We start from the raw sequence: 20,456 nt of genomic DNA, 5'->3' as shown, positions 1-20,456 counted from the left end.
CCCGATGTATCTACCTACCTCTCGGGCTGATTTCGTGGGTGTTCAGAATGATCTGGTAGATATCCAGCTTGATTCAGGGGACCAGCTGAAAAAAGGTCCCCTACTCCTCTGCCATCTTTCCAACCCCCTTGCACAATTGTTCACCCCAGGAACAGGCCCCACTCCCCATCAGGTACACTATGGCCACTCCTCTCTGGCTGAGGCCTGATGACTGTAACCTGTTTGCGTCATGGAGGTGCAAACTTTTTCCCATGAGGAGGTGGAAAGATGCAGCCTGATCAGAGGGGTGCCACCAGAAATGACGATCCATGGGCTGCATGTACACTGCCTCACCAATGAAATCCTGGAATGGTTCCAGCCTGGGTAGGAAACACACACACCCTAAGCTTGCTGGAGTGCCCTTCCAGGTCCTTCCCCAGGGCAAGCCAGGGAGCCTCCAAAGCCTTACAGAGCCTCCAGTGCACCTGGTCACATACTGCCAACAACTTCCCCTGAAGAGATGGCCTGCAGAGGTAAGATGACAATCTGAGTTATCCCTTCCTCCCCAATGGATGCAAGTGTCATCCGGACACACAGCACAGCTCAGGCCCAGGCCCAGTGACTGTGCAGATAGTTGAATGCAAGTGGGTGTGCAAGAGGGGGAAAGAAACTAGAGCAACACGCAGCAAGCAGCTGTTGAACCACACGTGTCAGTTCTGGGTGGCTTAGGGGGTTGGATGGTAGAGCATGAATGTGCAAGAATGACTGATGAATTGTTGCATGTGCAGTGGTCACTGGGTTGCACCGTGAACATGTGAGCACTGCTTGATGATACACCATGGCTGTGGAGAAGGGAACTACAAGGAGCATAACAATGCCGAGTTTGCGCCTGGCCTGTGAGTGTGCAGTGAGACATTGTCTATTAGCACAAAGTGGGTGTGCTAGAACCAAAATCCTGATGGTGAGACCAGGAGGAGCAACTGTGAAACACTGCAGGTGTGCTGGAGGAAGAGGTACACATATGCACAGGTTGTTGAATTGCACATGGCAAGTGTGCAAGCCATGCAGTTGAGTGGAGAGTAACGTGAGCACCAGCATTTGAGGAACACATGGGACATGAGGGAGGAGCGAGTCCATGGCAGAGCAGGAGTTCCGGGGTGGAGGCTGACAGGATAGAACAAGCGTGCAAGGGGTGACCACTGAATAACCCGGTGAGCATGAGCCACAGCATGGCTGGCCAGCACTCGGGGACACGTACAGACACAACTGTCCAATGGCAGAGTGTGGGAGGGGTGGAGAGGTGCTGAGTGCTACACATGGGGCGGCTGTAGGACTGCAGGCAGCTGCCAGGAAAGGAGCAGTTGCTGAGCGTTGATGTGGGCACAGGATAGAGCAGTGTGCCTGCTGAGTCCCAGCGAGCACAAGGGAGTGACTGTTGCTCAGTCCGACACACTGACTTGGCCAGGCCATAGTGCCCAGCTGTTCGCTCAAACACCAGTCTCCATGCTCCTGTGAAAGCATCCTTTAGATGTGATTAACTCTGAACTCCATAGACCTTGATAAAGCAGATTACCCTCCACAATTTGGGTGGGCCTCATCCAAGCAGTGGAAGACCACAAGGACAAGGACAGACGTCTCCCAAAGAAGCAATTCTGCCTCCTGACTGCAACACACAAATCCTGAGTTTGCAGACTTTGGACCCAAGACCACAAAGTCCACTTTCCCCAGGTCCCTGGCCTGCTCTGCAGATCTTCACTCACCAGCCCCCACCATCTCTTGCTCTATCCCGTGGGCCCCATTTCTCTGGAGATCCCTACTAGTGTCACTGTTGAGTGCACACAGGTGTGCAAAGACTAGAAACTGGATGGTGCACCTAAGTATGCAGGTCAAACACTGGCCTGCAGACTGGACTGAAACATTTCTGCAGAGGAAACTGGCTGGGGCACATATATGCAGAGTGGTTTGAACCACTGGTTGCTAGTGGCCTAAGATGGCCAGCACATGTGAAGGATGGGAGAGGGACTAGAGGGGGCTCTGGAAACCTGGGGCAAGGTCTAGGCCCTCGCTGGGTGTGCAGACACAGGGATGGACCTGGATCCCGATAAGCAAAGGCAGTCCTGTCACAAATAAGAGGGAGATAAAATCATGGGCGTCAGCCGAGCCCGAGGGACCCCTGAATGATGCTCCTGCGACGCCTGGGGGCCTGCATGATGGGGGTGCAGGGGAGGCAGAGGGAAGGCAGGCTCTATGTAAACAGTGGTTCTCCTGTGGGATAGACTCGGAGGCCCTGGGTCCCAGAGTGTTCACCCTACGAGGAGGGGCTTGCTCCAAGGGAAGATGGAGATGAGTAAGGGCGTGGTCCTACTGCAGAGGGGGCCCTGCAAGACAAGCCAGCTGCCTTGCACTGCTGCGGATGGGAGGCCTATGGGCTCGGGTGCTGGTCGTTGCTGAGGGAAGGCAGGGGGCACCAGGAATCCCAGACACATGCTGCCCCCACGCCTGAGTTCTGGCTGCAGATCTCACTTCACAGGACTTGCCCACCCACCCCCTCACTGGATCCAGGGCACTCAGCACTGGCTGAGCCTCATGAAGACAAGGAGCCCAAACCCCCTGCACAGGCATCAGGGTCCTGGGGCTGCCAACAGCCAGGACAGTATCACACCTGTAAGAGCAGGAGCCACACCTGGGACACCTGAGGCCACAAGGCTCCGCGGGAAGGTGACATGTCCCATGCCACACAGCACAGAGCTTTATTTACGGAAGGGACTGTAGAACCACCTGCCTTCCATGTCAGTTCCTCAGGGCCCTGTGTGATGCAAGCATCATGCACTAAATAGAGGCGGCGGTGGCCACAACCTCCTCCAGCTGCAGCAGGAGCTCCTCCGGCTGCGGTGAGAACATGCTTGTGTCCAGTTTCTGGAAGTCGGGGTGGGCCACCACAGATGCCAGGACCTCTGTGATCCGGCTGACATCAAAAGCAGCCTGCTGGGGGCCCAGCCCGGTGCCAACGCCACCCTCCATGGTACCAGGGCCCATCCCTTTCGCCAGGAGGAGGAGCCTCCTTTCAGCGATGATCTTGAGGAAGTGGTAAAATTCTTCAAAATTGATCCCGGAGCAGGACCTCATGATGACCTGGCCAGAGAGGAGCACCAGTGAGCCACGGCTTGCTTGCAGCTCCAGGCAAGTGTCTGTGGACTGTGGGCAGGGCCCAGTCCTTGAGGATGGGGACAGAGATACGCGGGGGCCAGCTGGTGATGGGTCTGAATCCTGCAGCCTGTAAGCCCCAGTGACCTGCCTCAGGCCCAGACTGACCTTCAGACAGGCAGGCTGGCGGCTCCCATGTCCCCAGGACCACAGCTCTGGCCTTACAGACCAAGCCCTCTGGTGAGAATGTAGGCTGCCCTGAGGGCTGCCCCATGCCCTCCCCACGTTGCAGCCCTGGCCCTGGTAAGCCCCATCTCTCAGCCCCCACTGCAGCCCCGCAGAGCCCTTCCCAGTCCTTCCCTCCTGCCCAGGCTGGCCTACCTGGCAGTGACGGTGCCAGTCAGGCATAGTGTCCCTCCACTGGCTGACCTCTTGCTGCACGGCCCGGAGCTCTTGCTGCAGGAAGTGCCACATATTGGCCAGGTTACAGCCATTGACCCAGTTGTGGTTGATGGAGATGGTGTCCTCCTGGAAGGGGTGGGGCATGGGTGTCCCCATGAGCCCACACTAGACCATCCCCAACCCGTCCCGAGGTCCTTGCAACCCTCCTCAGCTGGGAAGGGCTGCTCCTGTGTCCCAGTGGGTGCTAGCATGAAGAGGGGGCTGGATCTTCTGAGAGCACAGCTAAGCAAGAGCAGGGCTCCCAGGGGAGCTGGGGAAACTCCACGGTGTATAAGGACCCACTGCTGCCCAGGGAAGAAAGGTGGGAGGTGGGGAAGAAACAGGAGCTGATGGCCCTTCTCCATAGTCTGTGCAGTCCTATTCCCAGGCTCTCTTAGAGGGCAGCCTGCCCACTGTGGGATCAGGAGGGGTGTGCCTGGCCCTCTCTCTGTGGAAAGGCATCTAAGAACATGTTAAGGGTGAGGAGTGCTGCTGGGCAGGCCAAGAGGCAGATGAACGGGGAGATGGATACTCTGGGCTCGGGGTCAGACCAGTGAGGCCCCAGGGTGTCTCCCTGACCTGTCCGGGCCATGTTGCAGGCACATGCGGTGGCGTATGCCCACCCTACCAGGTTGTGGACTTGGTGGTGCCACCCGCTGGGCACGAAGACCATCTCGCCTGCCTCCTGTGTGAGCTCCAGGGGTGGGCTGCAGTGCTTGCGCATGGGGTACAGGCGGCTGTCGAGGAGCGCGGGCGAGGTCACGTCGTAGGGCAGGCCACCGTGGCAATCCCGCAGGGCTTCCTCTTGCCCCGGAGGGAAGAAGAACCACTTTTTCCTCCCACAGATGTTGACAGACCAGCTGAAGGAGCGGAAGATGTCAGCGTGGAACGGCGACCTGTGTGAAACCTCTTGTTGGTGCCTACTGAACCAGAGGTGGTCTGGTTCTTCAGAATAGGCTGGCCACAGACAGGGGCCCCGGAGGCCCCAGCACTCACACCTCCCCCACATAAGAGCCCCCAGGGGCAAAGTGGGTACGGAGGCTTGGAAATGGGACACCTGACAGCCCTCCCCAAGGCCTGGGCATCTCTGAGAGGCTCTGACAGAGTCAACAGGGTGGAGGAGAGTGTGTGGGGCAGGGACAAGGCACAGAAAGGAGGTTGGGAGTGGACCCACGGTACCAGGTGCCAGTGGGCCCCATGTAGATAAAGCGGTAGTCGTCCACATCCAGGGCATCCCAGTACTCGTTGAGCCAGTCGGACGAGAAGTACACGGGCAGGGTGAACACGTCCTCCGCCGAGGAGTCCCTGCAGGGAGTGACATGCGGCTGTGGCAGGAGTGGCCACCTTCTGGCACCTAATGCCCCAAACACGTGAGATAGCCAGAGGTTAGGAAGGACATCAATGACCCGGAGCTGCCCTCTGCAGCTGGCGTCCACAGTATGGCTGACCACCCCGTGCTAGTCCAGCCACCACATGACCACAGCCCCAAGTGACCCCACCAGAGCCCCGCCCAAGGAACGAAGCCCCCTCAGAAACAGATGATACGGCGCTGGGGGTGCTGTGACGTCGCTCAAATGACCCGTGCAGGCAGCAGCACACCTGTTCCAGACGCCCTCGCACCAGGTCCGGGACGTCAGCCTCCGGACTGCCTCATCTGCATCGCGCTGCTCTCCAGAACTCGAAGGCCTCACCCACGCTCTCGCCCTGCCAATGACCTCGAGTCTGCTGCATGGGTGCACCACCAGTGGCCCAGGCAATATGGCCCATGTCCATTGAAGTCTTTCTCCCCAACCCACAGGCCCCCATTCCTCCTGGTCCAAAAGCCTGATCCCCACAACCAAAACAACAGGCCCCACACACAGGACACCAACCGAGCCCCAGGGAGAGTGCAGCTCTCCCAACCACATGCCGGAATAAGCTTTTGTAGTAGCTCACACATCACTCATGGTCAGAGGCCATGATCAGGGACAGAGCCCCGGCAGCACCAAACACCTGCTGCCATGCCTTTGCAGGCCACCAGACTCCTACTGATCCCTCAAAACCCTGCTCAGATGTCACATCCCCTAGGGCCACCTCTGCCTTCCTGACCTCCCTCTTCTCTGTTTATTCTAGGGTTTCCAGGGAAAACACACAATATTCAGTCAAAACTGACCTTCAAACAATGAACAAGTTTCCAGGACAAGTATGTCTCGTGTAATACCCAGAACACACTTACTGCTTTGAAGCCCACACCCACCGTGCAGGACCATCAAGTCTAGGAGTCCCAAGTGCTGCTGGAATAGGAGTCCCTGGGGGCCACAGCCAGGGTCTGGGTGTCCCTGATCCAGCCCCCGGCCAGCTCTCCCTGCCAGACAAGGCAGGGAGCATCCAAGGCATGCTGGTGCGAGATGCTTTCTTGGATGGGTCTTGGGAATCGCAAGGGAGTGACTCACGTTACCATCCTGAGCCTTACTTTCCTCATCAACAAAGCAAGAATTCAATCGTCCACTCATTTATTCAAAACTCATCGAGCCTGTACTCTGTGCCTTGTACCAGCTGGCTGGGGTGTGAGTAGGACGGTCTCTGTTTGTGTCCAGCACACCCCTGGGTAGAGGGATGGACACAAAACCCAAGGACCCCTTCTGGGCGTGGGAACGCAGCAGCGGTGGGGTGCAGAGGCCCATGAGTGTGAGCTATGTCTCAGAGCCCCACCGTTGGAGCTCCCGGAGTTGGAAGAAGGGTGCGGTCGGACCACACAAGGCCTCCTTAGAAAGGGCGGGCGAATTGCACTACTGGGTGTTTACCCCAAAGATACAGACGTAGTGAAGAGAAGGGCCATATGCACCCCAACGTTCATAGCAGCAATGTCCACAATAGCTAAATCGTGGAAGGAGCCGAGATGCCCTGCAACAGATGACTGGATTAAGAAGTTGTGGTCCATATATACAATGGAATATTACTCAGCTATCAGAAAGAACAAGTTCTCAACATTTGCTGCAACATGGACGGCACTGGAGGAGATAATGCTAAGTGAAAAAAGTCAAGCAGAGAAAGACAACTATCATATGATTTCTCTCATCTATGGAACATAAGAACTAGGATGATCGGTAGGGGAAGAAAGGGATAAAGAAAGGGGGGTAATCAGAAGAGGGAATGAAACATGAGAGACTATGGACTATGAGAAACAAACTGAGGACCTCAGAGGGGAGGGGGTGGGGGAATGGGATAGACCGGTGATGGGTAGTAAGGAGGGCACGTATTGCATGGTGCACTGGGTGTTACAAGCAACTAATGAATCATCGAGCCTTACATCGGAAACCGGGGATGTACTGTATGGTGACTAACATAATATAATAAAAAATCATTAAAAAAAAAAAAAAGAAAAGAAAGGGCGGGCGAGTGGCTGGTCGGTGATGGAGAAGCTACACAAGTCGGGCGCGGCCCTGCTGGAAGGTTGAGAACGTGAACTGAGCAGGGTGGTGCAGGACTTGGGGCAGCCAGGATGAATGACTTCGCCTGAATCCTGCCATGGGGAGCACGTCCAACCACGCCGCAGGAGCCAGGTTTGGGTACACACGAAGATTCCTACCCGGGGGAAGGAAGGACAAGCTGCTTTGGGCGCGTCCGGGGCTCGCTCAGGTCCCGGGGAAGCGGCGCTCCGCCCCCTTTACCTGCACAGGTGCCAGTCCTTGAGGTAGAGGCAGCCGCGCGGAGAGGAGTAGCCCCCCTGGATGTAGTCTTTCCAGTAGCTGATGTAGTCTCGGAGGAGCATGTGCTCCTTAGGGTTGGAGTTGTACTCCTGGACCCCACAGTTGGCCACGGGGACGACCACGTCTCCTGAAACAAGAGGCTGTCTGACACTGTGCGCCCTCCGCGGGCGGCGGCGGCCCCCCAGGCCTCGGCAGCTCGCGCGCTCCGCACGTACCGTAGTTCCGGAGCAGGTGCTCGAAGTCCGGCTTCCCGCCCGGCGTCACCCAGCGCCTGCGGCTGCCCCAGCCCTCGGTGAAGGCGCTGGAGAAAACGCACGGCACGTTGGGCAAAAGGTAGCCCTTGAAAAAGTCGGCGTAGGAGAAGGAGTCCGGGCTCTCGATGAAGTCCACGCGGCCCGGGGTGGCGCCCACCGCGCCCGCGGGCCGCCCCCGGAGGCGTTGGAAGTGGCTCTCGGCGAACGCGCGCGTCTCCCTGTCCATCCCCGGCCGGGCTCGGCGCCCGCGCTGGGCGGCACCACGGCGGGAGAGGCCCGGCTCCCGGGGACGCCGCAGCCGAGCAACGGGCGTGCGCCCGGGACCAGCCAGCTGCCTCCCACCTCCCTGCTTTTTAAAAGGTGAGGGGAAAAGGAAGTACTTGCTACAACTACTTCCGGAGCAGACGCTGTCGCGAGAACGGCCGCTCCCCTCTTCCGTGCCAGCCGGAGCGAAAACCGCGAGGCACAGGCTCTCGGAGCCCGCCGTCGGCCCGGCGCGGCGGAGCGGAATCAAGAGAATGCGGCCACAGTTCCCTCCCGAGGCCGAATCCCGGAGCGCCGGGCCCTGGGCGCACGCGCTTAGCAGCCTGCGGCCCTCATTCTGCGCAGGCGCGGGAGCGACCCACAGCTCCTCTGCGGCGACCGGTCCGTCCGGCGTCTGAAATTGTCAAACAGCGTCTCGCCGTCTTCGCACTTCCCCAGTGACACAGGTGAGCGGCGCCCCCGGTCTGCGCTCGGGCCTGTGCCAGAGTCGTCCAGTCCCTGTCCCAGCTCAGTCCCGCCTGCTACTGCTGCCTCTATGAGAACCCTTCCTGTTCTGACAGAGGGGCCCCGGGGCCAAAGGTGGGGTCCTGGGAGATGCCGGGAGCCCAGGGGATTCTGGGCACCCGGAGGGGACGCTGGGGGCCGAGAGGGGACGGTGGGGGCCTGGGGGGGATGCTGGAGACCCAGGGGGATTGTGGGGACCTGGAGAAGATGTTGGGGGTCCAGGGGCATTGTGGGGACCTGGAAGAGATGCTTGGGGCCTAAGGGGATGGTGGGGGCCTGGAGTGGGTGATGAGGGGTTGGTGGGGGAACAAAGGTGAGGATTTGAGGCTGCACACTAGCAGGACGGAAATCGGGGGACGTGGTGGGGGTGACACGTCCGGGTCTGAGCGTGTAGAGAAAATTGTCCTGTGAACACCAGCCTACTCTGTCAGTCTGGAAAGGAAGAGCGCAGGACAGTACAGAGCCGGGCACACATTTCACACAGGGTCCAGCACAAGAAGGAGCCATGAGCACCTGTTGCATCCTTGAGGGAAGAGCAGACGCACCTCTGTGGTCTTGTGCCTGGTGAGGGTTGCCTGACTCAGTTCTGGGCTACGCGTCTACAGCTCAGTTGGTGCCTTGTAAAATCTGGATGCTGGCTTTATGTCATTCCCAAACACAGGGGACACTCTGAGTGAAGGGGAAGGGGAGATGCCGCCCTGTTTATCTTGGAGGTGGGATAAGGGAGTTTTCCCCAGTTGGGACTCTGAGCTTTGGAGAGCGTCTTGAAGGGGACTCTTTCCACGTGTCCTGCAGCTTACCCGGAAGGAGAACAGGGAGGACCACAGCGTGGGGAAGGCCGAGGAGAGGGGGGACTAGGAGAACGATGAGTTTGGGAGCGTCCGGGTTCTGGACAGAGCTGAGCACGCCAGTGAGGTGGGCAGGTGGGGCAGCACGAAGGGCTGTGTGATCCCCTGTGTGCTGGGCTGCCTTCCCAGGCTGCCTCGCTGTGCCCAGTGTGGTCCAGGTGTGGAGTTCCTCCCTGGGCCAGCGTGTGGCATGAAGTCAGGGAGAACATGTGGGGCGGTCGATGTGGAGAAGAATCCCCTGTAATCCTATCCACACCGGACTGTTCAAGGCATTTTGAGATGCAGCTATCTTTCCAGGCATTCCTTTATTGCTTCCTGTTTTATGTCTCTCGCTCCTCTTCCCGTCCCGCCGTGGGCACGTGCACACACACAGAGTCTCTGTATTTCATACATGTGGAAGTTTGTTTATGTAAGCTCCTGCTGTTTTTAAGCTTTTTATTTAAAAAAAAATTGACCATATACAGTCCACATCTTAGCATGAATCCTTAATTATTGGATTTCAGTTGTGAATGCAGATCACCGGAGGCAGTTCGGAAGAGCGTGGGAAGCAGAGTGTTTGTCATTGTCTGAAGATTGAGAAAGTGTGATTTAAAGTGTGTATCTTGGAAGAAATATGAAATTGAGATAGGTGTTGCCTGGGAAGAATCCCAGGATTCTGGGTCCTGAAGCTCGGTTCTTGAAACCAAGTTTCCTAGAAACGGGGAGGCTTTGGGCCAGCGGGTCCACATGCTCCCCAGGATTGTTGAAGCAGTTGAGCCAGGAAGCCAGGGTAGGAGACGGGACCCCATGTTCCATGCCGTGCTTCCTCTAGTCCACACGGTGGCCCTCTGGTGCTGGAGCTGGGACTGCAACACATTGTCTGGAAACTGTGAGGGAAGCACTTTCTTGGGCCCCACTCGGACCTACTGAGTCAGAATGTGGAGGCAGGACGCTGCTCCGAGCCTGGACGTGCCCCAGCAGTGCACTGTCCACACAGCCAGAGGGGACTTTCACATTAGCGCGGGGTTGGAAATGCAGTGGGAGTAGGGAAAGATCCTCCTTCTCCTTTCCGAGGGTGAGAAGGGTGGTGCATGCCGTGTGAGTAGGCCGTGTTGTGGCCCTGAGATGCCCCCAGCAGCACATCTGAACCTTCCAGGTTGAGAGTGGGAGCTCTGAAGAGCAGGTGGTGCATGTAATGGAAAAGGTGGCTGCCGGCGCCGGGACACACTGCTCCCACTGTTCTGCCTCCAGACTTCTTGTGTTCAGGAGTCCTTGGAGCGTGTGTAAAATGTCACTGGTTCTGTTCTTTTGGAAAGTGACTAAAAATAGGGTGTTTACTTGATGCTGAGGCTCACTCCAGGGCACAGGCCTGGTGCAGGCACTAAGAGACGTCCATCTGCAATAGTGCATCATACGGAATGCCAGGTGTCAGGCGTTCCGTCCATGCACCTGCTCACGTCTCCCCGTGAGCATCCCTTGGGGTGCTGCTCCAAGATCTTCCCATCCTCATTCAGCTCCACTCCCAGGGTCAGCGCAGGTCGACGTGGGTTCCAGGCTATAACAGCAAGGACTGGATAAGGCCTCCAGGAGCATAGCATAGACCAGAGACCCGGGTCAGCGGGCGGAAGGAGGAAAGCTGTCCATGGTGGACAGCTTTCCACGTATTTACCTGATGCCCACAATGTGCTGGCATTGTGCCCAAGGACCCTACTCCTGATGTTTGCTGCTTCGGCATGTAGACTGAGCCTGTCAACAGGCTCCAGGGAGCTGTGGCAAGTGCTTTGTGGTCAGCAAAAGATCTGTTACAGGAGACAGGGAACCCCTGGAGCTGGCCATGGGGTAGTGGGGGGCTGGGGCAGGAAAGGAGGGGCGCCCCTGGATCACCCGAGGCCGGGGGTGGGAGACCAGGGATGAAGCATGCTGTCTCTCCAGAGGGGCAGCTGTGTCGGACAGAAGTTAGAATACACAGAGGTGGGCATTGCATTTGGCCACCTGGAGGTCTGCGCTGAGCAGCGTCAGTGAGCAGTGGGCAGAGCAGCCTGTCCCGGGGTAGGGGGGGAGGTCCCTGATGGTGGGAGCCGCAGCAGGTGTCTCTTGGAGGAGCAGTAGCCGGAGAGGGCTGTGGGGATGTGGGGAGGGGGCCGCTGGTCTGCCCTAGGATGGAGAGCTTAGGGCGTCTGTGCACACTGATGAGAGGGTCTAGGACGGGGGAGGGCAAGCGTGGTGGCCCCCAGTGTTGTGAATGAGGACAGCCACACCCCTTTGCCTCTGTGCGGTTTCCGGCTGCTCCTGCTGTAGGGTGGCTGAGCTGCACCCTTACACAAGGACCCTATGCTCACAAAGCCTAAGGTACTTGCCATCTGGCCTTTGGAGAAATAGTGTGGCCTGGTGTCAGAAGGACGGAGAGGTCGGTGTTGCTGGAAAGGGTTGGGATCCATTGCACAAGAGCAAGGCCTGGCCTTGCAGGGAGCAGGGGCACTGCTTCCTGCCATCGGTTGTGCGGAGCAGGGGACAGGCAGGACACCCGGGGACACCTGGGGACAGGTGTGGCAGGTGAGTTCACAGCTGAGGGAGAGGGAGGGCGTGGGAATGTTGTTCTTGCTCTGGCCCTCCCCTTCATCTTGTTTACTCCGTCTGTTGGGAAAAATGTCATGGAAATAGTGCTGTAGGAAGGGTGCTGGCCACACGTTTCTCCGTTTGCTTTTTCCTGGAATCGTCAAACCTGAGTGCTGTTCTCACCGTCCTCACATGTAGTACCATAGTCAGAAGTTTTTCGTTTCTCCTCCTCACAGTTCGTTCCTCTTCCCTTGTCCTTCTGTCTTTGAATTCTAGCATATTTCAGTCTTCAGTTACTTTAGCGGTGGGTAAACAGGCCCAGAGGGTGAAGGAACTTCCCATAGTCGTAAAGCATGTGGCAGGTGGCGCTCCTCAGACCCGCAGTGCCACACTCCGTCATTGGGGAGCATGTGTGCATCGTCTCACTTGGAGCACAGGAGTCCCCCAGGGCACAGGCTCTTGTTAACAGGGACTCAGCCTTCACGCTGCAGCAAGCTTCCCAACACCGGGCAGCAGTGAACAACACAGGCCCCAACTCTCTCTGCGGGTTGAAACGGTTTGTGGTGGTCGGGTGGCTGAAGGGCAGGAGGCTCCTTCAGCCAGGAGGACCTGGGTCAGGCCGGCTCCAGGTGCTGACAGCACAGCGAGCAGGGTCTGTGGTGGGGCCGAGGTGCCCGGCCTCTGAGCTTGGTCCTGGACTAGGAAACACCAGAAACTGTGGGTAGCATTCCCTGGTTCTGAGAGTAGAGGCCTTTCCACCCTGCACAGTCTGAGTGACCGCGGGTGGCCCCGCGGCACAACGGCGCTGGCAGGTCTGTACGGGACCTCGCAGGTCTGCACCGGCAGAGGCCCCAGGCCGGCAGCACACTGTAGCCCGTGTTTGTTTCAGTGTCGGGTGGCTGTCCCTCTTGCTGGGGAGACAAGTCTGAGCAGGACACGTTTGCTTTCTGATTCCCTATGTCCAGCAAGAGACGTGGTCCCAGAGGAGAGGGAGCCGTGCTGCGTCTCTGCCCCAGGTGGTCAGAGCATGTGTGTGGAAGGCCTCAGGAGGGTGACTTGGTGTGGTGTTCAGCAGGTCTGGACTGTGGGGTTGCTGGCCCCTCACAGAGCCCTCCTGAGGTCACAGGGTGAGCTTGCTGTCTGCTGGGTGCGTCGGCCGTGTTGTGATGCATTGCCGACTCTCCAAGCACTTGGACTCCGTGTAATTAGGAAGCTCTGTGCGATGCAAGCTCTTTTCTTGTCTTGCCCAGCCTTTGTTGCTTGATGGGGCATCATGGAGAAGTCTGCTCAGTGAACACATTCGTTGGCTTTCCGTGGCACTGAGCTTTAGGAGCCACGGATGATGTCAGGTCGGCTCCTTGGTGCCTGCTGCCCCTCGTGGCCTGTGGGGCCTAGAACCCATGCTGGGATTCAGAGACTCCCTGAGGCTCTGGTCACGCTGTGAAGGCCACACTTCTCAGTACTGTAAGAGATAACATCAGTGATTTGTTCTCCTCTGTTTACAAGTGAGGTCATGCCATAACCATGTGTGCACGTGGCATGGGGAGGCGGGGGGAGTGGAAGACAGGCCCCAGTACAGCTGGACCTCTGCCCACAAGGGAGGTGCACGAGGTATTCCCAGGCCTAGTTGTAGCCAAGTCCATGTCACGTGCTTGTGGTTTGATCTTATACGGGGCCCTCCTCCTTTCCTGGCTTTGTGAGCTTTATCTGGTCAGTGAGAGGGGCGCACGCGGTGTTCTGTAAGGATTGTCTCACATCCGTCATGTCTGACTTTCCAAACTTCATTAGCAAATGCAAACTGTAGGTGCAAACAGCGTACCTTCACTACTTACAACCATATAAAACTGTACATACAGATACGTACGTGGAACTAGATAATTACGTAGAACTTGATGAAATTCGTGGGCCATGCAAGAAGGGAAAGGTCTGCCTGTAGGATTATTTCCTTCATGACGAAGATTTCAGGAGGAGAATGTTAGTGTAGGAACATGTGAGGAGTGTGTATTGGTAGGGTAGTCACAGCAGAAGTGGTGTTCTTGTGAGGGACCCTGGGGTGGCCGTCGCATTGAGCTATGGACCCTGGTTCAGGTGGGGTGGGCCTCCATCCTGCCTGTTCTCGGTGGTGGGAGTCCCTGGGCTGTCCTACTGTCTGCGGTCCAAGTGCACTGACACGCGCTAGCCTCAGCTATCCGCTAACCTGTCCGTCTCCTCCAGAGGCAGAGTGGCCGTAGCTGTGGCCGTGCAGCAGACCAGCCTGGGAGCCAGATGAGCAGAGAGATCTGCGTGCACTCCTGGCCTTGCTGCTACTACTTAGAACCGGAGAAGCGATGGGTTCCTGGAAAGCTTTCATTAACTTCTCACTCCCTGAGATTTGTGACGGATAAAACCGGGGAGGCCCTGGTCAGCTTCCCCCTCTCTGGTGTGATTGAGATCAAGAAGGAGGCTTCTCACTTTGTCTTCAGTTCTATCACCATCCTGGAGAAGGACCACCTCAAGCACTGGTTCAGCTCCTTGCAGCCCAGTCGGAATGTAGTCTTCAGCATCATTGAGCATTTCTGGAGAGAGTTGCTGCTGTCTCCGTCGGAAGCACCGCTGCCTGTGACCAAGGGGAAGCAGCTGACGGGTCTGATGGCCTCTTCCCAGAAGAGCCTGGAAGAGACAGCCCGAGTCCTCCACCATCAGGGCGAGCAGCTGGACAGCATCAGCAGGGGCCTGGACAAGATGGAATCTGACCTGGACGTGGCTGACAGGTACAGGGGCACTTCAGACACACAGGCCACTCCCCTGCTGTGCAAGGTTACGCCGGGCAGGCGTTGGTGGGGGACACGCTCTGTTCCTGGTACAGAGCTCCAGTTTTATGTGAATAAGGAAGGTTACCTCATCTTCTCCCATGGGGGAAACAGGCCGAGGGGCCAGGTCATGCACACAAGGTGTGTTGTTCTGTGTGGCCATGTAGCTGCAGGGTTTGAGCTGAAGCTGTTTGGCTCCAGGAGCTGCCACCCTTGCTGCCACACCAGCCTCTTCCAACCCAGGGACCCCTCACACTTTTAAACATTGGGGGCCCCAAGGAGCTTTTGTTTATGTGGGTATGTATGCCAATATTACCATATTTTCTTAAAAACTAAGACATTAAAAAATTGTTTGTTCATTTAAAAAGTGCGATAATGAAGCCATGACTTAGTAACGTAAGTAACTTTGTCAGTGAAAAGTGGCTTTGGTAAAGCAGGTGTGTTTAGTGGCAAGAGTGGTGCTTTCGGAGGGTTCTGCACATCTCTTTATAGAAAGACTTTGTCGGAGACCGCTGGGCCCTCCTGCCTGCTTCTGCAGCCTGCCTGCCATGTTATCCTGTGTCCTGGGGCCTCCGGGGGCTCCCTGCGCACGTGGGAGAGCAAGGGCAAAAAGCCGAGCAGTGCCATGGTACTGTTGTGAAGAAACGGACCCCCCGCAGGGTCCTAAAGACCCCATTTGGCAAAGTGCTGCACTGACTCAACACCATGTGCAGTGCGAAAGGGATTGTAGCTCCTGGGAGGGCTGCCTGGGAGCTCGTGACAAGGTGGCAGCCTCTCGTGATGGGCCCTGAGTATAGGCCCGCTGTCTCGTATCAGGGCCATGTGGCTCCTGGTGCTGAGAACGCTCAGCCTCGAGGGGCCTCACTCTTCAGTGACCACCTGTGGCTGTTTGGGGTATTCTTTCCTAAGTGCCTGCATGGTGAAGGGCCTAGCGCTGCAGGGAACAGGGCCCCAAATCTTACCCTGAGCAGGGGTACCTGTGGGGGCCGAGCTGGAAGGTCCTCAGACCTCTGAGTTTTGGTCCTGGAAACACAGCTGGACAGTTTCCTCCCTTCTTTGCCATCATGTGGGGGGCGGAGGTCATGGGACTGAGCAGTGGGCAGGAGTGATGCGGATCAGTTCCAGGCCTAGTCTCTGAAAGCCTCCCCCACCATCTGCAGTGCTGTCTTCCCCTCACCTTCTGGCGGCGTGCAGAGAATCCTCAGGACTCAGACGTGAGCTGGGGTTGGCGTTGCCAAACGGCATCCCAGAGCAGGCCCAACGCCAGCCCTTCACTGGAGGGCTATGTCAACAGTAACATAATGAAAACCTAGGTTCCAATGACCAAGTTAATAAGAATTAAAGGAAGAATACACACTATGAGCTGGAGGACAGGGAATAAGCATTTTTACACTATTGGGAACATCTGTTGGTTAATCCTTTCGGAGAAAAAATCTGACAATTTTAGAAATGTTCTTTTAACAAAAGGCAAAGTGAGAAGATGAACCTGAGGACAGGAGAAAATGTTTGTAACACCCACCCGTATTCCCACTCAGGGATTCATACCCAACTAGGTAAAGAGCTCATATGACAGAATGAGAAAAAGCCAATTTGATAGAAAAATGGGTGGGGGCTGTTGATTAGAGTGTAGGGTCGGCTGCTGTCGCCCAAATCTGCAGACCCTGTGGCCTACAGAAGCTGGGAGGCTATTTCCCCCACACACAGGTGCAGAGGAAGGGCGGCGTCCCAGGCAGGTTGAAGGCTCTGCTCTGCGTCACGCCCCGGGGCCCCGTGTTGGCCTCGTGGCTGCGTCAGAAGCTGCTGGCGGCACTCTTCCCAGCTAGTGGGAAGGGGCACAGCGAGGCCGGGGTACCTGGCCTTGTGTTTAAGCCGATGAGCCCAGCCCACGAAAGGGGGGTACTGGCACCCCAGTAATTAGAGAAAGGTAGATTAAACCAACAAGTGTAGATGTGGGGCAGCACCGAATGCCGGTCAGGGGCTGGGTCGGGACGAGAAGTCTTGTGTCGCAGTCATGGATGGGACTTGGCTCGGCCACTGGCAGGACCTAGCTAAGCCGAAGGTTCACAGACCCCATGACCAAGCCTAGCGTGTGTGGCCGGGCCCTTCACAGGCAGCTTCAGTCAGTCGCTCCTCGAGGGGGATGCGGTCGGTAGTCAACTGTGTAGTTTTTGAATAGAGGTGAGGTTTGGTGAGGTCCAGAGCCAACGGCCAAGAAAGAATTCTTGAGATGTCTTCAGTGCAAAATGGTTTTGCATTTTATTAAAGCACAGGGACAGGACCCGTGGGCAGAGAGAGCTGCTGCTGCCTGCTGCCTGCTGCCGGGGGTTACGAGGAGCAGATGATTCTATACTTCAGTGTGGGAGGAAGTAGAGAGAAGGGAGGGTCCAGAAGGCTCTTCATCTGCCCAAGACAACCCAGGATACCAGAGCCCTGGCTATGGTCAAACCAAGGTGGTTCTTCCTTGTAGTGACGCATTATTAACACAGTCGGGAGCTTCTGGAGGAGCGTGATAGCCCGCCCGCCTCAAGTACTTGTCAGTGGGATGCAGGTTAAAAGGACATTTAATGTCCTCTACCTTTCCCTTTGCCTTTGTTTCCCACATCACTGCTGACTCGGATTCAATGCACCGATTCCTGTAGATCTGCGCAGACCGACTTGGATCCACCCCAAAGCCGTGGTAACGAAACAAAACCAAGTTGCAAGTTGATGTGTACCGCAGAGCACCATCTAGAAGAGTTTTTAAATGGGCCAAGTAGTAGGGTAGGCATCCTGCAGGGAGCACCGAGCTACGGCGTGCACAGGGCCACATGTGCCGCAGCTCCACAGAGAGCTCCCACAGAGCTGCCCGTGGGTGCTCCTCGTGGGGGTCTCCTGGCTCATGGGGAGGTTGGCACGGGTGTGCAGTGAGCATGACGTGTGGTTCTGCCTCTCAGTGTTAGAACTCCCATCGTTTCGGCCGTCTGGTATTGATCTTCTGATACCGTTCTCATTTTTCTTTCTCCTTGTCTTTTTGTTCTACTATTTCTTGAGTTTTTTCTCCCTCCTACCCTTCCATTTTTGTGGTATTTTTAATTTCTAAGATTTAATTTTTTTTTAAAGATTTTATTTACTTATCTGACAGAGAGACAGCCAGCGAGAGAGGGAACACAAGCAGAGGGAGTGGGAGAGGAAAAAGCAGGCTCCTAGCGGAAGAGCCTGATGTGGGGCTCTATCCCAGAACACCGGGATCACGCCCTGAGCCGAAGGCAGACGCTTAACGACTGCGCCACCCAGGTGCCCCTCTGAGATTTAATTTTTAATTTCCAAATGTTCCTTTTGAATAGCATCCTGTTGTTGCTTTCTGGATTGCGGTCCTCTTATCTCTCAGGATTTTCTGGAAAGCTTCTTGCAGGAAGGGCCTGGGGTGTGCCTCCTGGCTTGGGGGAGGCATCTGCTCCCGTTTCCTGATCTCAACTCACCACGCCCTCTTCAGTGGTGACCAGACAGAGGTGGGGCCCTCGCAGCACCGGGGGTGGGGGGCAGGGTGAGGTTAATGATCTCACCGAGCTCCTGTTCAATGAACTTCCAGTCTGTTGGGTTTCGAGGCCCAACTTCACACCTGTTTTCAAAGGTCCCTGGTATTCTGTCTTTTTCCACATAGAGGGTTGTGCAGTGGGGATAACTACATTCTGGGGTGGCGGGGCCAGGCGGTGGCCCTTGGCCACTGAAGACAAGTGGGGATGGTCACCGTAATGGACAGCAGAGCCAAAGCCACGATCAGAATCATCTGACTCCTGGAGACCTGTGCCCTGGAGGAGAAGTAGACAGGCAGTGGACCTGGTTCTTAACCCGAGCTGCATCAAGTGAGCAGGCCTCTAACTGGAATTGAAAAGCAGTCATGGCCCCTGAATCAGTTCCCAGACTTGAAGACCGAGTTTGCAGGTCCGAAACCCCTTGAATGATGGGGAAGCTGGAAGGACCCCAGTTTGCTGCTAAAAGTTGACACCTTTGTTCTTTGTCCCAGCCTTCCCCCACAGGGCTTATGGCATTTAGTCAGGGTGGCTGTGCATTGGGGAGCAGGAGGCCATCAGACTTTTCAGGACCATGGGATGCTGGAACTGATGCTGATTCCATCAGACCAGTCAGAGTAGGGGCTTCTGGGGGTCAAGGGATCAGTGAAGTTTTAGCTCGGGTCTACCTCACAGTCTCACAGTGGGCCCAGTAGGCTCTGAACCCATCCCAGGGCTATTTTCCCAGTCCTAGAACACATCATTCTGCAGCTGGCAGAATCACACACTGGTTCCCTGACTTGTGCAGTGAGGGCTATTCTGGTGGCGAAGGCCAAGTGGGAGCCTCTGGGCTGCCTAGAATAGTAAACCATTCTTGGAGGGATTTCAGAGATCAGTGCCCCCATCAAGGACGGGAAGGGTTCATGGATAGCGAGCCCTGCATGGTCTGCACTCAGCTCACTCACTCAGTTGTGCAGAACAAGGACGATTGTCTTACACCTACCAGGTGGTGCTCTAACTGCACTTGCTGTTCCAGGTGCTTGAGCAAACAAGCACATCCTTGAGAACCTGCTTGCAGTGGTCGGTCTGGCAGGTGCTCTCTTTCCATGCTATTAGCAAGGACCACCAGATCAGCTTGCTTTCAGCCACAAGACCATCAACGCGTCCGCGTCGGCCCACCTCAGGGGTACACCAGCTCTCCAGCCCTGTGTCACGCTTTGCGTCACAGGGCCCTTGACTGTCTTTCCCTTCACAGGATAGCATCCTGGCCCATTCCATGGTGGATACCATGCGGACTGGATCGAGTAAGAAGTAGCAGCTACTCGAGATGCACTGGAAAGATGTTTGCATGTCAGAAGGTGGGAAAGAAGTTTGACAGAAATTAGAGACTTTCCTCCTCTTTGAAATTTCTAGGGATCCAGTGGAGTGGGGCTTGCTGAAGTATCTTTTTTATGGTGAAGGATAGGTTTTTGCACCTGGCTTTTCCTACAACCAAAAAGAAGACACAGTGGGGGCATCTGGGTGGCTCAGTCAGTGAGGCGTCCAACTCCTGGTTTCAGCTCAGGTCGTGATCTCAGGGTCCTGAGATTGAGCCCCACGTGGGGCTCCACACCCAGTCGGGAGTCTGCTTGAGATTCTTGCCCTCTCCCTCCTCCTCTGCTCTTCCCCCCACTCACACACATGCTTGCGTACTCTCTGTCTCTGTCTTAAATAAATAAATAAATAAAATCTAAACAAAACAAAACAGAGACACAGTGCCTAGTGAGCCCCTTAGCACTTTTGGAAACAGCGTAGTCCTCGTTTGGGTGTGCTACTCTGGCCCGTTTACCAAGTGACTGGAAAAGTCGGTGGTTTTGAGCGGGGCCCAGAGCAAGAAGGCTCTGCAGCGCGTCCAGGTGCCCCTTGGGCCACGTGATCCAGCAGATCCAGTGGTGCTCCAAGTGTCTGTGGTAGACGGGTGCTCTTTGCAGCCTTCGGTGGACCTTCATAGGGAGTCACAGTGTGTGCCCGTAGGGTTTTGCAGCAAAGTCCTGCTGTCCTCTATGGACAACTTTTTTTTTTTTTTTTTTTTTTTTTTTAGAAACAGATCTTGGCCCGCTTCTGGGCCTTTGTAGAGACTGAACACTTGACCATGGACAATCAAATTATCACGTGATCTGAGCTGTTCTTCATGAAGTGGGTGTTGTTTGACCCACCAAGCCATGAAGTAGGACATGCACCATGACACCCTGTCATCAAATGACAGTGGGATACAGGAGATCAGGCTTAAGCAGGCCCTGAAGCACAGACTAGGTCACATGGCCCCCACTCCTGCCGTACCGCCTTTTCTCTCCCAGTCTGCACCTAGGGCACATTCCCTACACGGGGAGTGCCCTACAGTTAGTTGACTGAGGAGGGAAATAGTGGAGATTGGTTTACAGATGGTTTTGTGCAATTTGCAGGCATCCCCCAGAAATCCTCCCAGTGGGCAGAACTTCAAGCCATGCACCTGGAAATTCATCATGTTGGGAAGGCAGTCTTG

General features: G+C 56.2%; 2 protein-coding genes across 5 annotated transcripts in view; one reads left to right on the top strand and one right to left on the bottom strand.

Annotated features, from left to right (window-relative positions):
• Positions 1–2,686: 2,686 nt before the first annotated feature.
• Positions 2,687–7,884, bottom strand: JMJD4 (jumonji domain containing 4). 3 transcript variants are annotated; one of them, XM_045774364.2, is made up of 6 exons: positions 7,469–7,884; positions 7,215–7,380; positions 4,744–4,869; positions 4,193–4,460; positions 3,505–3,651; positions 2,687–3,111 (listed from the first exon to the last, which is right to left on the bottom strand). In XM_045774364.2, the coding sequence occupies exons 1-6, from the start codon at positions 7,731–7,733 to the stop codon at positions 2,809–2,811; spliced, it is 1,275 nt and encodes a 424-aa protein (XP_045630320.1). In that variant the 5' UTR covers positions 7,734–7,884; the 3' UTR covers positions 2,687–2,808. The 3 variants fall into 3 exon arrangements, with proteins under 3 accessions (XP_045630320.1, XP_045630327.1, XP_045630333.1); XM_045774377.2 differs by having other exon boundaries at positions 2,938–3,193; XM_045774371.2 differs by lacking the exons at positions 7,215–7,380; positions 7,469–7,884 and adding an exon at positions 5,164–6,945.
• A 176-nt stretch (positions 7,885–8,060) lies between these two features.
• SNAP47 (synaptosome associated protein 47) overlaps positions 8,061–20,456 on the top strand; it is a 40,682-nt gene continuing 28,286 nt past the window's right edge. For both annotated transcript variants that reach the window (XM_045774345.2, XM_087862450.1), the window contains exons 1-2: positions 8,061–8,217; positions 13,873–14,408. In XM_045774345.2, coding sequence (XP_045630301.1) covers positions 13,924–14,408 — 485 coding nt within the window. In that variant the 5' untranslated portion in view covers positions 8,061–8,217; positions 13,873–13,923. The remainder of the gene's footprint in view (positions 8,218–13,872; positions 14,409–20,456) is intronic.

This window comes from Ursus americanus, chromosome 5 (assembly GCF_024610735.1).
Source record: "Ursus americanus isolate L20-20 chromosome 5, mUrsAme1.1.p, whole genome shotgun sequence".
Classification (NCBI taxonomy): Eukaryota; Metazoa; Chordata; class Mammalia; order Carnivora; family Ursidae; genus Ursus; species Ursus americanus.
The sequence above is the reverse complement of the archived record's forward strand: the minus strand, read 5'-3'. Positions and strand labels throughout refer to the sequence as shown.

Bases quoted from the DNA above. Each gene is read 5' to 3' on its own strand.
- JMJD4 (XM_045774364.2), bottom strand. From the start codon at position 7,733: ATGGACAGGGAGACGCGCGCGTTCGCCGAGAGCCACTTCCAACGCCTC. The intron at 7,381-7,468 runs GTACGTGCGGAG...CTCTTGTTTCAG, and splicing joins GCACCTGCTCCGGAACTACG to GAGACGTGGTCGTCCCCGTG. The intron at 3,112-3,504 runs GTAGGCCAGCCT...CTCTCTGGCCAG, and splicing joins ACTGGCACCGTCACTGCCAG to GTCATCATGAGGTCCTGCTC.